This window comes from Ipomoea triloba, chromosome 2, assembly GCF_003576645.1.
Source record: "Ipomoea triloba cultivar NCNSP0323 chromosome 2, ASM357664v1".
Classification (NCBI taxonomy): Eukaryota; Viridiplantae; Streptophyta; class Magnoliopsida; order Solanales; family Convolvulaceae; genus Ipomoea; species Ipomoea triloba.
This window is the reverse complement of record NC_044917.1, coordinates 23,423,598-23,438,468: the sequence shown is the minus strand read 5'-3', so window position 1 is coordinate 23,438,468 and position 14,871 is coordinate 23,423,598. Positions and strand designations below refer to the sequence as shown.

Sequence of the window (14,871 nt, the reverse complement as noted above, 5' to 3'; positions counted from 1 at the left end):
GGGGGGGGGGGGGGGGGGGGGGGATGCATTTCAAATCCCAAACTGAGCCTGAAAAGGCTTGACTCGTGTACGCGGGCACGAAAATTTGCAGGCATAAGTTATGCCATATTTTCGAACGAGTTTTCCATCTCAGACCACATGAGATCGAACTGATCTCTCGTTTGAGACATCAAACGAACTGACCTCTCGAGAGGTAGTTCGATGTCTCGCGGACGGAGTCGACCTCTCGCGTGCGAGTGCGATGTCGCGCAGCCCGTGTTGGCGCCAAACGAACTGACCTCTCGAGAGGTAGTTCGATGTCTCGCGAACGGAGTCGACCTCTCGCGTGCGAGTGCGATGTCGCGCAGCCCGTGTTGGCACGCGCATCCGATGTTTCGCGGACCTCTGCGACGTCTCGCGGCTGATACGATGTCTCGCAGCTTGCACTGCTTGATGTCTCGAAGGTACGCAGACTGGAACGATGTCTCGTACCGCAACTCCAGTGACCTCTCTAACTGCGACCGTTCACCTCCTGGATCCAGTGAAAGAAATGACTCTTGGCATTACGGAATTAAATCTATTAATTCCAATCATCATTTCAGAGTTAAATCTATTAATTCCAATCATCATTTCGCTAGTGGAGGAAAGGTTACTCATGGGAAATTAAATGCCAGATTTAATGCTATGATCCCATCCATCACTATATATTCGTTGGTAAGCAGCTGATTTGAAGAACAAGCTACACAGAACACACCTACGAAACACTTTCTCCCTCAAAACTCTGCTTATCCTTTCCTTCAAGCCATCTGCGTTCATCCCACGTTTTAGTTCGCTGGGTCCAAGTTTGTGTGCTCAAACGGCGGATCGTAGCACGTTTTATCCTGGGAAACCTAGGCCACAACGCTCCAGCACTCCGGGAGGCGGTAAATAAGGTTTTAAGGATAGTGACAACACGACTCGTGCTTTCAACCACCCCGAAGTCCATACAGTTCACCCGTCAACTTCCAAGGCCACTCAACCCAGCGTGGTATCTTCATCATTAGTAATTGTTTAATCCTACGTGGATTAATTTTCCTTGTAATTTGTTTTGTTTTTCGTTTTCCAATTTCTTGTATTTCTGATTGTCAGAGAGGATTTTCTCTAACAATTTATACATATTTTGGGCCTAGAGCCCTCCCTACAAGGAATATGAATCTTGGAACGCCTCATATTTGGAGTTCCTGTTACATTTTAACTAATAAGCCCTAATCCTACTAATAATATAAATACTATGTCCAATCCATATTGTATTCTTTGGTAGCTCTGTGCTGGGTCTGATCTCTTTCTTGGGCCTTCTTGATCCAATTATTCTCTTGGGCCGGTCCGCGTGGCCAGGCCTAATGTATTATCCATCAATACTAATATTAAAAAAATTATATTTATCAAATTTTCTATGTCAACAAACATAACTTTCAATTATTCAAAAAAAAAAAAAATTGTGTTAAAAAGTATTACATATTATTTCATTTAAGATGATCTCTCAGACAAAATCAACCGTGACCTAGTTTTAACTCGGGGGCAACCCATTGACTCAAGCCAAGTTTGTTGTATAGATAGTTTGGTAACCACAAGGTTACAAATTTTACTACGGGATATGTTTATTTGCCTTTCTGGTTGACCATGTTGTGGTCCTTTGCCGACTAAGGTTACAAGAGGGGTTTCACTCTAGGACATCCCCAACTGAACTGGTTAGGCAGTTGGCTTCATAACCACAAGGTTCCAAGTTCAACTCCTCTTGGAAGCTGCTTATTAACCTTTTCGATTTGAGTCAGTCAGCTATGATTAACCTAGCTAAATTAATATTGATTTAGTTCATTGTGATCCTTTGGCGAATATATAGGGTTACAAGGTGAGTTTTACCCTAAGTATACATTCAAATAGCGGTGGTAGGTTTTCCCCTAAATCAAAATAGTTTTAATTCATACTATACAACATTACCTATAATGTTTTGAACATCTTAACCCTAATTCCATTATACAACCACATGCAAATGGGGGAGTTGTCGCTATCCCAAATCCTACAAACAACCGACCGCTTGTATTTCGCATCAAGTATTAACTACGCGGTATTGTGTTATGTAAATATTAATTAGTGCAATTAAGAGTTTACTTATATATGCTTTTGGTCGTACATTAAAGTTAGGTTATAATGCACCATCCACTTAACCACTTTCTATTCACCTTTTTCAGGTCTATAAATTGAGCTCATTACACTCTTACCCTTTGCAGCAACATATAACAATAAACAAACCACTGCACGCACTAGCTAATAGCTATGAAGCTTCCCAAACTCACTTCTTTCTTTCTCATCTTCATCTTCGTTTCTTCTTTTTTAACTCAAGCAAGAAGATTGCAAGGTAATATAATTCTTTTATGTTTGTGTGTGTGTGTGATTATATATATATATATATATATGCTCAAATGCGGCCGCGCCTTCCCTTACCGTCGATGCGGTATACATCACTAGTGTTAACAAAATACATTACTAGTGTTAGGAAAATGCACAACAATGAAAATGTACAAAAACACCCCCAAAACTCTTTTGCCCCTAATTGTGTATTTTTGAACACTATGTGGTGTATATTTGTATACCTAATGATGCATATTTGTGTTGTGCATTTTTCTAACACCAGTGGTCTATACTGCACCGATTGCACGGAAAGACGCGGCCGCACCTAAACTCTATTATATATATATGCTTTACCCCATACTATAAAAGAAGGGAATATGATTAAATTTAGAAAGAAAAAATTTATTCGTTTTCTTCGTTTCTTTCAATCACTTAATAAGAGTAATATACTTCGTGTTTTTTCATTTTAGAAAGAAAATATTATAGGAATAGGAGATACCAAAGAAACTTTATATATTTATGTGCGTACACACATTCGGAATATTTATAATGTTATGTGTGAGGTATTGTTTCTTAATTTCAAATGTAACTTTTGATTTAGGGGAAAGTTGGTAGCCGCTAGCAAAATGCGTCCTTTGAATGATATAAGTCTTTTAACTTTAGCTTGCAAAAGACCACAATGAATCAAATTAATTTAGGTTGTTTATAAGTGATTCACTTAAACCAATAAGATTAATTAGTTAAAATTTTGTTCAAACGTAATCTTAATACTACCAAATGACTAGTTTAACATAGACAAAATATAATGCCATAAATCCGGTGTTGTTACTTTGAAAGCCATATATATCATGCTCCACCTTGGTGTTTATTTAATGTTATTGTATGGTTTATTTCCAATTTTGGCAGTAGTGCTTTAAGGTTTCCTTCCTAACATGTTTTATTTGCATGTTTTCTGGTATGACAGAGAATTATGATGAGGATGAGCTGAAGAAGGCAACTTATAAGCCATTAATATCATCTGCAACTTACAACGGAAAGCTTCCAGCTGCTACCGGTGATTTCCTCTTGACGCTGCGTTTGGAGGTTCCAACATCGCAGGATTCACAAAGCTTCTTTGAGCGCTTCAATGGCGTAGTCGCCTACACGCTGACATTGACTTCTTTAAGCTCAGGAGAGTTGGGAAGAGAAGCAAAGTCGCCGCCGCCTTCTCCGAAGCCGTCTGATCCAAAAAACCCAACCATTATCCCCTCCAGTTTAAGCTCAGAAGAGTTCGGAAGAGGAGCAAAGTCGCCGCCGCCTTCTCCAAAGCCGTCGGATCCCATAAACCCGACTATTAACCCATACAGTTTAAGCTCAGAAGAGTTGGGAAGAGAACCAAAGTCGCCGCCGCCTCCTCCGAAACCGTCTGATCCAAAGAACCCAACCATTATCTCCTCCGGTCAAAGCTCGGCCGGAGAGTTTGGAAGGGAGGAAAAGTCGCCGCCTCCGGCCCCGAAAACAGACACCCCAGACCACCCAAAAATTACCACCTCGAGTAGTTATGGACGGACGGCGAGACCGCCGCCTCCGGCTCCAAAGCCAGCGGCGCCAATCCACCCTGGAAACAGCGGCGTACAAGTGATTTCAATGGCGGACGACTCAAGTGATTTCCTGGCATCAGCCTGAGCTCATGTACTATGATCTCAACGACATATGCTTTTGTGTTTGAGTATTAGAATAGCAGATTAGAATAAGATAACTGTTGTAGTTTGTTTGCAAATTATGGTTTCAGTACTATTTCATATTATGTTTGAGCATGTAAACCTTAAATAAAAGGTGTTACATCTTATTATTAAATTAAATGTGTAATATTATATTATTTCATCAATTACATGTTTTTACAATAACTGCTTCTTATCTTAAAAAAAAAATTAACTGCTTCTTTTCCTATATGTTTTTACCTCTTAGAATCCTTTCTTATATTATTTAATTAACAGCATGTTTGGTTCACGAAATAAATTTTGAGAGAATAACAATACTATTTCACAGAGAATGAGATGGGTAAGGAATACAACATGAATAGTATTTTATTGTTTTGTTTGCTGAAAAAATAGACTTTAGAAATTGTATTGGTTAAAAAAATAGAAATTGAATAGGTTTTTTTTAAAGATATAAACACCCTTATACAAAATATATAATAATAATAATGATTATGATATTATTATTAATATATATATATATATATATATATATATATATATATATATATATATATATATATATATATATATATATATATTGACGGTAAATATGTTACCGGAATATAATTTGTGTATAAGTGGAGTATGATATTCTTGTATAATGAGTGATTTCAGTGTCAGTACAATACAATGGGTAAATAATAACAATACTAGTACAAGAGTGTTTGAGGACAGTAGTGTTTGTGTACAATGGTATTTTGTGAGGGTGAATGATCTTGAGTACAACATAGTAGTATTCAGTATTATCAACAAAGTGTCCCCCCACTTCTACAACGAGACTCTTTTTTTATATCCCCCAGTACCAACAACTCTTTGCGAGTAAGTAACGGATGCATAATGATGTACTAAGTGTTGCTAATGATGATAATGAGTAACTCCTCTTCAATGTGCTGACCACTCTTCTTCAATGTATCATATTTGTGTAACGGGTGACCGTTTGTTGCCTTCGGAGCTATGATCAGTGCTGGTGATTTGGGTCAAATGGTGCTTGCCTGATTACTCGGTCATATATATATATATATGTGTGTGTGTGTGTGTGTGTGTGGGGGGGGGGGGAGAATTTTTGGTATTGTAATAGAAAAGTTATTTTTCGAGACCATGGGAATAGCTAATACGACTATACGATGGGCCCGTAGGAATTGTTATTCCCCTTCAAACAATAGAATAGGTCTATATTTTTAGGAATGTTATTCTATTCTTGACCTATTCAACCAAACCGTAAAGGTCCACTAAATTAAAAAAAAAAAAATTGAATAGTCAAAACATTTTTATGGATAAAAAGAATGATTTAGTTTTTTCCAAGTCAAGCAATATAGAAATATTGCTTTGAAAAGTGGAGGGTTGCTAGCATTACTCTATTGTTAAATGTGTAAATATTATATTATTTCATCAATTACATGTTTTATTATAGTAACAATTAGTGCTAGATAGGACATAGTAATCATATGATCCAGATGCTTTTATCAGTTTATGTTGTGTACTCGTTTATTAATTAATTAATTAACTCTAATAATTAATAATGTCCAATACTATATATAGTGCACACTATATATATATAACAAATTAAAGGCTAAAAGCTAGGCAAAAGCATTACATACAGTGATTGTGTTTATAATAATAGAAAGATATGATACAATGATAACTTAGTCATTAGTGTAAAGAATTTAGTACTTGATAATAATGAAACTATAAATAAATATGGTGACAAATGTCTGGAGAACGCATATATCATAACGCATATCATACTAAATAAGCTAATTGAGCCGTTTATTTATAGACAATTTAGACTAATTTATCTCTATATAATCAAATGAATGCGAATTCTCAGGAGTTAGTACAATGCATGGAAGGTAGTGACTGCTCTAAAAATGAAATGTTTTCATTGCTTTGTGTTTGGTTTAAGGGATGGAGTGGCTTGATGGTACAAGCTTATTAAATAGAGTATTTGCTAAATCTAATGTTATAGTACGTATTGGTGATTAAGTGATACATACTCTAACCCGATGGCATTTCAAACTCGATTATATTAGAACTGACAACTTGCTAAAAATTGTAAACCTAAATAAGGATATGGGTATGTACAACTAGAATACCAACTTAGGTGTTGGTGGTTAAGAGGCTCTATATCCCGACTTTATTGGTGGTCAAAAGAATATTAAAATCGGTTAGAGCCGGCAACTTGCGCAAAGTTGTTCCCACTAAAGATATAAATTTGCTCAAAATATCAACGTGTATGCGTTTAAGTGGCACACTAACTCATCCTTCTTCATAACCAATAAAGTCACATACAGAAGGTTCAGTAATAATTGGACATTTGTAACAAGTGATTATCCCCAATAAATCTTACTACTTGCTTTTATGTGCAATAAATTAAATTTGTGGTTTAATTCATTCAATTCATATGGATGGCGTTTCTTGGATGGGCATACTTTGTGAGCTTGGGAGATTATGTGGTCCATGGGGTTCTTGAAGAGTATATTTCTCAATTTATAGTACATGTTTCTTGAGATAACAGTTATACTTGTTTTCTGGTTCGAGTTCAATTTTAATAACACTTTAGGTATGCAGATAACAATTATACTTGTTTTCTGGTTCGAGTTTAATTTTAATAACGCTTTAGGTATGCCGCTTAGGACTTTATAGTTGCTTGTTTTACTTAGATTTTAGTCCATGGCTTTGGTCACTATATTTGTGTTAAAGAAGGGATTTGTCCCCGTTCAAATTTTATATTGAATTGATGCTCAATATTTCATCAATATTGTTGTCGGGATTTCACCAGTTTGAATGATTGTTGACCAGTACTTCCCATCAAAATATTAAAATTAGGGACGGAGGTACGGGATTGGGCATGTAGGGGGCCTTTGCCACCCCTATACCCTATCACACACTACCCTGTTCCAAAATTGTTAATAAATATTTATGTATATATTATTATATAAAAAAAACAAAAATTCTCTTTTGACCTCCTCAATGTTTTTTTTAAAAAATTCTACTATGTTTATATTAAATAAGCTAATTAAAATCATATATTGAAGTTCAAATTCACCAAATAAAAAGAAATAAATAAAGTAATAAATTAGTTAGTTATTATGTATTTTTATTATTTATTTACACTTTTAGGATGTGTTTGGCATTGACCAGGTTGATCGAGTTCAGCCCATACTCGATTCGAGGCGTGGTGCTTTGGTTTACCATGGAAGGATGTAGTTAAATAGTTTATGTCAACCTACTTATCACGTACCAATTAGTTTTAAATAAGATATGATAACCAGATAACCAAATAATTATGTGGTTAAGCGTGCTTGACTTAAAGCAGTCACGGTGACCCCCTGGGAAGTAAGCATAATGCAGAGCTGAGATGTATCAATTGGTATCTATGGCGAGGCGAAAGCCGAGTCTAGTCACGGGAGGTGGATGATGGGCGCGGAGGCTAAGGATTGAGTCAAGCATGCTGTGCAATTGGGCTAGTGATCAAAGGTTGCGGCAAGTGCTGGGAGGAGGATTGTTGGGCGTTGACCGAGTTGGCCGAGTTTAACCCCTACTCGATTTGAAATGTGACAATGTGGCTTACCATGGAGGGATGTTGTTAAATGAAGAATTTTGTGGTTAAGCGTGCTTGACTGTGAAGTAAGCATAATGCAGCGTTGAGATCTATCAGGATTTACATTTGTTAATTCAAAAGAGTAGTTTTGAAATTGAAAAAATTAATTGTAATATCAATTCTTTAATTTGGGATTTTGAGTTCGGTCCTCATCCCTTAAATTTTGGAATATTAACAATAATTTTCTGCCTCTATCCCTACTAATTAAAATAAACTTAACGGTTGAAAGAACTAAAGTCACGAGATCGGATATCGAATTCTTTATTGACTTGAACTCACAAAAATCAAACTCTTTTTCTCACCTCTTTTAGGGCTCGTTTGGTTCGCGGAAAATATTTGAAGGAAAGTGGAAGTGAAATTCCGTGGAAAAGTAGTTACCAGGAAAATAAATTATGTTGTTTGGTTGGTCGAAAAGAAGTTGCTGGGAAGATAAATTCTGTTGTTTGGTTGGATTTAAAATGGTAAGGAATAATGTGTATAAAGACCTATATGCCCATACAACTTAATAAAAGTATAATAATTAGAAAATAACACAAAGGGTAAATTTGTCCAATCATACCAATTTTTCTCCCCATCCTCCATGGAAAACAAAATCCTTGGTCCAACCAAGGATTTTGTTTTCCTCAAATTTGAGGAATTCATTTTCCATTGGAAAATGAATTCCATGAACCAAACATCACAAAACAATATTTTCCTCCACTTTAAAGAAAACAACTTTCATGGAAAATATTTTCCACCCAACCAAACATACCTTATGGTATTTATACATGAGGCTTTCGGCCAAAATAGGAAAGCAATCACTGCCATTAGTGTCACAAATCTCGGATCAATCAGACCATGGATTATGGGCTACAAGACTTTCTAAAATAAATAAAAAAAATTAAAAAAATTGATTACCTAATTTAGAAAAGGAAAGTGTTTCTTTAAGGAAAGTAATCTTTCTTGAATTTCGGTGGTTAATGTCATTGAATTTGTCCAATCGTTCTCTTTAATGCGTGCACGAGCCTCACTGGAATGGAGCCATTATATCGTGGACCGTGGTCCACAATGCATTGTGGACCACGCATCAAAACGACGTCGTTTTGATTAATGAAAACAGATAGATAATTCGCGCCACTCACTTTCAGTTCATATACATTGCAGTTACATTTCAACACAACTGCAGTTATATTTCAACACAAGTACAGTTACATTTTGATATAACTACAGTTTCATTCGATAATATAAAAACACAAATGTGAAACTGTTATTCAGTATCAGTTCATATACACTGCAGTTACATTTCAACACAACTACAGTTACATTTCGATATAACTACAGTTTCATTCGATAATATAAAACACAAATGTGAAACTGTTATTCAGTATCAGTTCATATACACTACAGTTACATTTCAACACAACTACACTTACATTTCGATATAACTACAGTTTCATTCGATAATATGAAAACAAATGTAAGACAGTATCTTTTGAGATGAACTGTAGTTTCAATTACGGGCTCTGTCTCCCACTTACTGAAACGACGTCGTTTTGGGACTACGGTCCACCATATAAGAACTGCACTGGAATGCCCCTTCCATCGTCTTACTCCAAGGTCGGTCAGGGACCGACCACTCTATTCAAGGTTGACCGATCGACCACTCCAGAGCTAACTGTGGGAACCCTAGTACCCCGATAATCAGTTGGAATCATAATTATCATCTTGAAACACAATTCAAGAAATGAGCACTGTAGTACGAGTGCATAGCTCGTGTCGAAATCAAGTCCTCACAATGGTCTGTCTCAACCCCATCCCGTCCAGGCCAGGAATATGACTGAAGCAATTTTCTTTCTATCTGCAATATAATATATAATCCCCACGCACGCATCTCGTCAGCGTGAGTTAAGAATGATATGTTTTCCTTCTGGCCATCCATCCAGCATTAGTGATGGCGTGCTACAGTTGATGATTATGATTAGATAACAACGTCAGGTCCATACCATATATAAGAGCTAAGCTCCATATATCTGCAGATAATATCATTGTTGTGTTGACATATACATGGCCGACCACTGTACTACTTGGCTCTCAACATGAGCAATGGGCTGGCTAGTGGCTGCTCAGAGCTAGAAAATTTTGTGGTCTGTTTTAAAACCAAAAACGTGATAATAAATAATATTCAATTCTCTAGTGAAGTGCATGCATGGGGACCAACGACCGACCCTATACAGTATACACCACTTAGACTTAGACCACCAAAAACATTCAACATCAATATATATATATATTCCTTGATAAAGTGGGTGGAGAAGTGTTCCACCAAATTTACCAGAGAATTGAGTTTTGTAAATGATGGACAATAAACGTGTATTATTACATTCAGGCTTGGAAAATTCAAGAATTTCAATTGGACCATGGTTGGAGTGAAACTTAAGTTTTGGTATGGAAAATACCATTTTCAACCAATTCTCTGATCACTTTGAGAATTTAAACTGATGACATTTATTGGTATTACTGATCACTTAATATTCTATTCAGACCGTTTGGTGTATGTAGTTGTAATTCCTTGGTAAAACAATAAGGTAAGAATAAAGTAGTAATTTAAATTATTGGCCGACACCAGCATGAATAGAATTAATAATTTTAATTATAGTCTTCGGTATATATGAGCAGTGTTGCAAAAATCCCGGCTAGGCGTCGATTAATCGCCGCCTAGGCACTAGGTGCCGGTCGACTGCCTAGCGTATCACCTTAAATGGTGGTTTAGGCAACTGGCCAGCTAGGCGACCGACTAGGCCACTTAAGTGTCGCCTAGGCCGCTTAGGCGCTGACCACCTAGGCGCCGACTTGGCCGCCTAGTCGGCCGATTAGCTATTGTTTTTTTTTAATGGGTTATTTCACTCAAAACAATATCATTTTGAGCGAAATAATAACCCTAAATTTTACAAACTCTAGATATTTTTTAGGTTAATATTTAATATTTTAGTATTAACTATTAAAGTATTATATAGTTTATAATTATTAGTCTTTAAAATTTTTTAAAATACTTAAACAAATTTTTAAAAAATAAAATAAAAGAAAAATACACGGGCACCTAGGTGCCGATTAATCCCCTCCTAGGCATCCTAGGCGCTCCCAAAGCGTCCGAGGAGCGCCTAGCGATTTTTTCAACCAGGTATATGAGAATTGAAACTGAAGAAGTAATATAAAGACTAAAATGTCTTTATTGAATAATAATAATAATAACACCACCACCACCACCACCACCACCACCACCAACAACAACAACAACAACAACAACAACAATAATAATAATAATACTAAGAGATAAGGATCAAATAGACCATCCAACTAGATACTTAAAGTGCAATTAGACTGTAGAAGGTAACCAGTTAATTTTGTTTGTTTGGCATCTAGCGTGGCATTGATGGGAACTATGTTTCTAGAATATTATCCAAAGTAGGAGAATACATAATATAAACATAGTTGGAGAAGTCCTGTTACAAGTAAACCATATCTATGCTAGTAGAGTCCTAATACTCCCTCGCAAGCTGAAGGTAGGTAGCCAACGACCTTGAACTTGTTATGTAAAAAGACAAATCGCACCGAGCAGTAGCGAGTGATTTTGTAAAGATGTCTGCCAATTGATTTTAGTAGAGATGAAGTTAACCTGAAACTTATCTTTACTAACTTTGTCACGAACAAAGTGATAATCTATCTCAACATGCTTTGTCTGGGCATGAAAGATGGGATTAACACACAAATATGTTGCGCCTAAGTTCTCACACTATAGTTTGGGAGGAGTATTAACTGGCATCCCAAGCTCACGCTGTAAAGAAATTAAACCAAGCATGCTACTTCAGTTGAGACATCAGCTAGAGCCTTGTACTTAGCCTATGTAGAAGAGCGACATAGTGCGCTGCTTGCGACAAAGCCAAAAGATCAAGTTGGTGCCAAGAAAAATAGCAAACACACTCGTGGACTTCCTGTCAACAAGATCTCCAGCCTAGTCCGAATCCGAGAAGGCATGCAATTCCAAAGAGGTTGACTTCCCAAGACGCAAGCTAAAGTGAAGCGTACCTTTAATATAACGAAGGACCTATTTCAGCATTCCCCAATGAGCCTTATTAGGAGAGTGCATATGCTGACACAACTGATTCACTACAAAAACATGATCAGGTCGTGTAATGGTAAGATACTATAGGGCACCAGCAAGACTCCTGTACTGAGATTGATCCGAAAAAGGCTGAACTAAGGACTCCACTATACGAGTTAAAGATACTAGAGTAGATAGCATCTCACAGTCTACCATGCCTGCTCGCTTTAAAATGTCACCCGTATAGCGCCGCTGAGACAAAAGCAACCTAGTATCCGTAGTGACCATCTCAATGCCAAGGAAAAAGGATGGTGCACCCATATCACGAACCTTGAACTCTGAAGCTAGTCTAGTAATTATCCCAGAAACACTAGCCGGATCACTCACCATAACAAGTATATCATCCACATATACCAAAAGATACACCTGGGCACTATTAACAAAATAAATGAAAAGATAACCATCAGTTTTCGAAGGTTGAAAACCAACCGTAATCAGGAAATCATGCAAATGATAAAACCAAGCTAGGGGTGCCTATTTCAAACCATAAACAAAACGTTATAGTAGATCCTTGTCCTCATAACCCGGTGGCTGACGCATATATACCGCCTCAGATAATATGCCTTTAAGAAAAGCATTATGGATGTCAAGTTGCCTTATAACTAACCTAGTCTCTAAAGCATGCAAGGGAGAAGAGTTATCGTACCACGGTAGGCTTAACAACCCGCCCGAATGTCTCAAAGAAGTCTTCACTAGCAACTTGGTTAAACCCCTTCACAACCAGCCAAGCCTTGTAACACTCAACAGAACCATCGACCTTTTGTTTAGTACGAAAGACCCACATATAACCAACAATGTTCATATTAGCACAAGCAGGAACTAAATGCCAGGTATTGTTCTGTAGCCAGGCATTGAATTCCACATCCATTACTTCACACCACTCAGGATATTTCATAGCTTGCGAATAACAAGTAGGTTCACGATTACCAACCTCACATATCATAGCAGTAGGACCAAACACGCCCGAGTCATCTGCCTCATCACCATGGAATGAGTACACGTGAGATACGTGGAGTTTAGGGGTAGATTTGGCAAAAGAAGTGTCTCCGTAGGAACAGGCTCAATAGAGAAGGATACAATCACTAGGGGCTCATGGCGTGACACAACAGTAGAAGAATTAGTAGCTGCAGCTTAAGATAAACCAACCACACCCCACGATTTATCCAAAGATGGTCCGGAAGAGACCTGCGAACTAGACATGCTAGCAAAGGGAAAAACACACTCATCAAACCGCACATGCATACACACAAAATATTTGTTAGTATTCAGGTCCATGCAATGATGATACATATGATTTTATACTATTGTTTGCCCCATAATTTAGTTAGTTTTGTTGCTTATTTCCTTTACCTTGATGAATTTGAGACTCGTTTGTGTGTTACATTTGATTAATCTTAGTTTATTCACGAACGAGGAGCAAAGGAAGGATTTTCAGTCATCTTGGACGAGTTTTCGAAGCATAGGAATCTACCCAAGGTCGGAAAGGAGCAACGAAGCACGAAAAGAGTCAGAAAGCAGACCAAGAGGCCACCTCACGGTCAGCCTCACGGCCGTGAGGGCGGCCGTGATCCCCATCACGGACAGCAGCCAGCCACTGCACCTCAAGGCAGATTCAAAGTGAACGGTCATCAAGTGAAGAAATATTATGGAATGGAGAACATACATGGTGTAGTCTAAAGTTGCAGATTGGAACCGTTGGATGATGAGTAACGAAGACAACAAATCATCCTCGTCGGGCTAAAGACGTTAAACGTAGCGCTGATCGGGAGGCAACCCGAAGTTTACATTACTTTCCTTTTATCTTTTCTTTATTTTATTGAGTAACCCTCCAAGTTGTGTGATTCCCTATTTTGTAGGTTTTATAATTTTAATTGCAGAGCTTGCCGTGGGAATAAAGACTGACAAATGCACAGGCACTTGAAAGCTAAAATGGAAGTTGGGATGCTTACTTGGTTTTCTACCTCTTATCCCTCCTTTATTCATTTTGTGAACCTCATATTGTCATTCTAAAGTGTGGAAATGTGCCTACTTTGATTGTGTCCTTGTTCCATTATATTCTAAATCAACATCGAGGACGATGTTTCGTCTAAAGTGTGGAAAGAGCACTTTGTGCTTAAAAATGAAAAATTTCCATAAGAGGCTCTATTTCATTGTTTAAATGTAATCAAGCCACAAGCATGTGTCATTATTCACTCTGGAAGCTAAAACATTTAGTTTTTTTTTTGTTTCTTTGTTTCTTTTAGTCATACATTCTACTCCACACCATTCAAAACACTGTATTTTCACTTTGCCTAACCCCTCACCCAGCGGATAACCTTGGTTTGTGTTTGTTTGCAAATGCCTCCTTGTCAACGAAAGAAGTCTGTTGCACAGAAGCCGGCTCGGGCTGAACAGCCGGCGCCCACACCTCTTTATGATCCAAACAACTTTGAGCACTACAAGTTCTTCTCCGAGATGAGGATTTTCCAGCCGTACATCCTCTCTTTAGATGTCGCAGAGCATTTTGGCATACGGGATGAGGTGGAGGAAATGGTGTCCCTCCCGAAATGGAAGTACTTGTTGATGGATTTTAAGGAGGAGACTTATAAAGCGGTGCTCGTGGAGGTCATGACCACCATGAAGCTCCCTAGGTTTGATGGGCTCACTTGTAGCCCATGTATGCTGTTCTACGTGGGCCACACTATGTTCTGGTTCAGTCCGGACGAAATCAGTGACCTGATGGGCTTCGGGCCGGTTCAACAGCTCACCGAGGAGGAGAGAGACAACCGGGTTGCCAACGTGCCAAACACCCAAGAATTTTGGGAAGAAATCACGGATGGTAGCTCTAAGTTCAGAAGCTCCCACAGCCGCTCCACTTCTTTCATCAAAAGGGAGCACAAGTTCATGCAGTATCTGCTCAGTCATTCGGTTTGTATCCAGTTCGATGCCACCAGCTCTGTCAATCATGCTGACTTGTTTTGTCTTTATGGCATGGTCAAGCGTTTACGGCTTCATGTGGGAGTGGTGATCTGGAACCTCTTCAAGAA

At 37.9% G+C, this 14,871-nt stretch overlaps 1 protein-coding gene across 1 annotated transcript; it reads left to right on the top strand.

Moving 5' to 3' along the window:
* Window positions 1–2,248: 2,248 nt before the first annotated feature.
* On the top strand, window positions 2,249–4,253 carry LOC116009673 (vegetative cell wall protein gp1-like). Its single transcript, XM_031248793.1, has 2 exons — window positions 2,249–2,374; window positions 3,332–4,253. The coding sequence occupies exons 1-2, from the start codon at window positions 2,293–2,295 to the stop codon at window positions 4,030–4,032; spliced, it is 783 nt and encodes a 260-aa protein (XP_031104653.1). The 5' UTR covers window positions 2,249–2,292; the 3' UTR covers window positions 4,033–4,253.
* The last annotated feature ends 10,618 nt before the right edge of the window (window positions 4,254–14,871 follow it).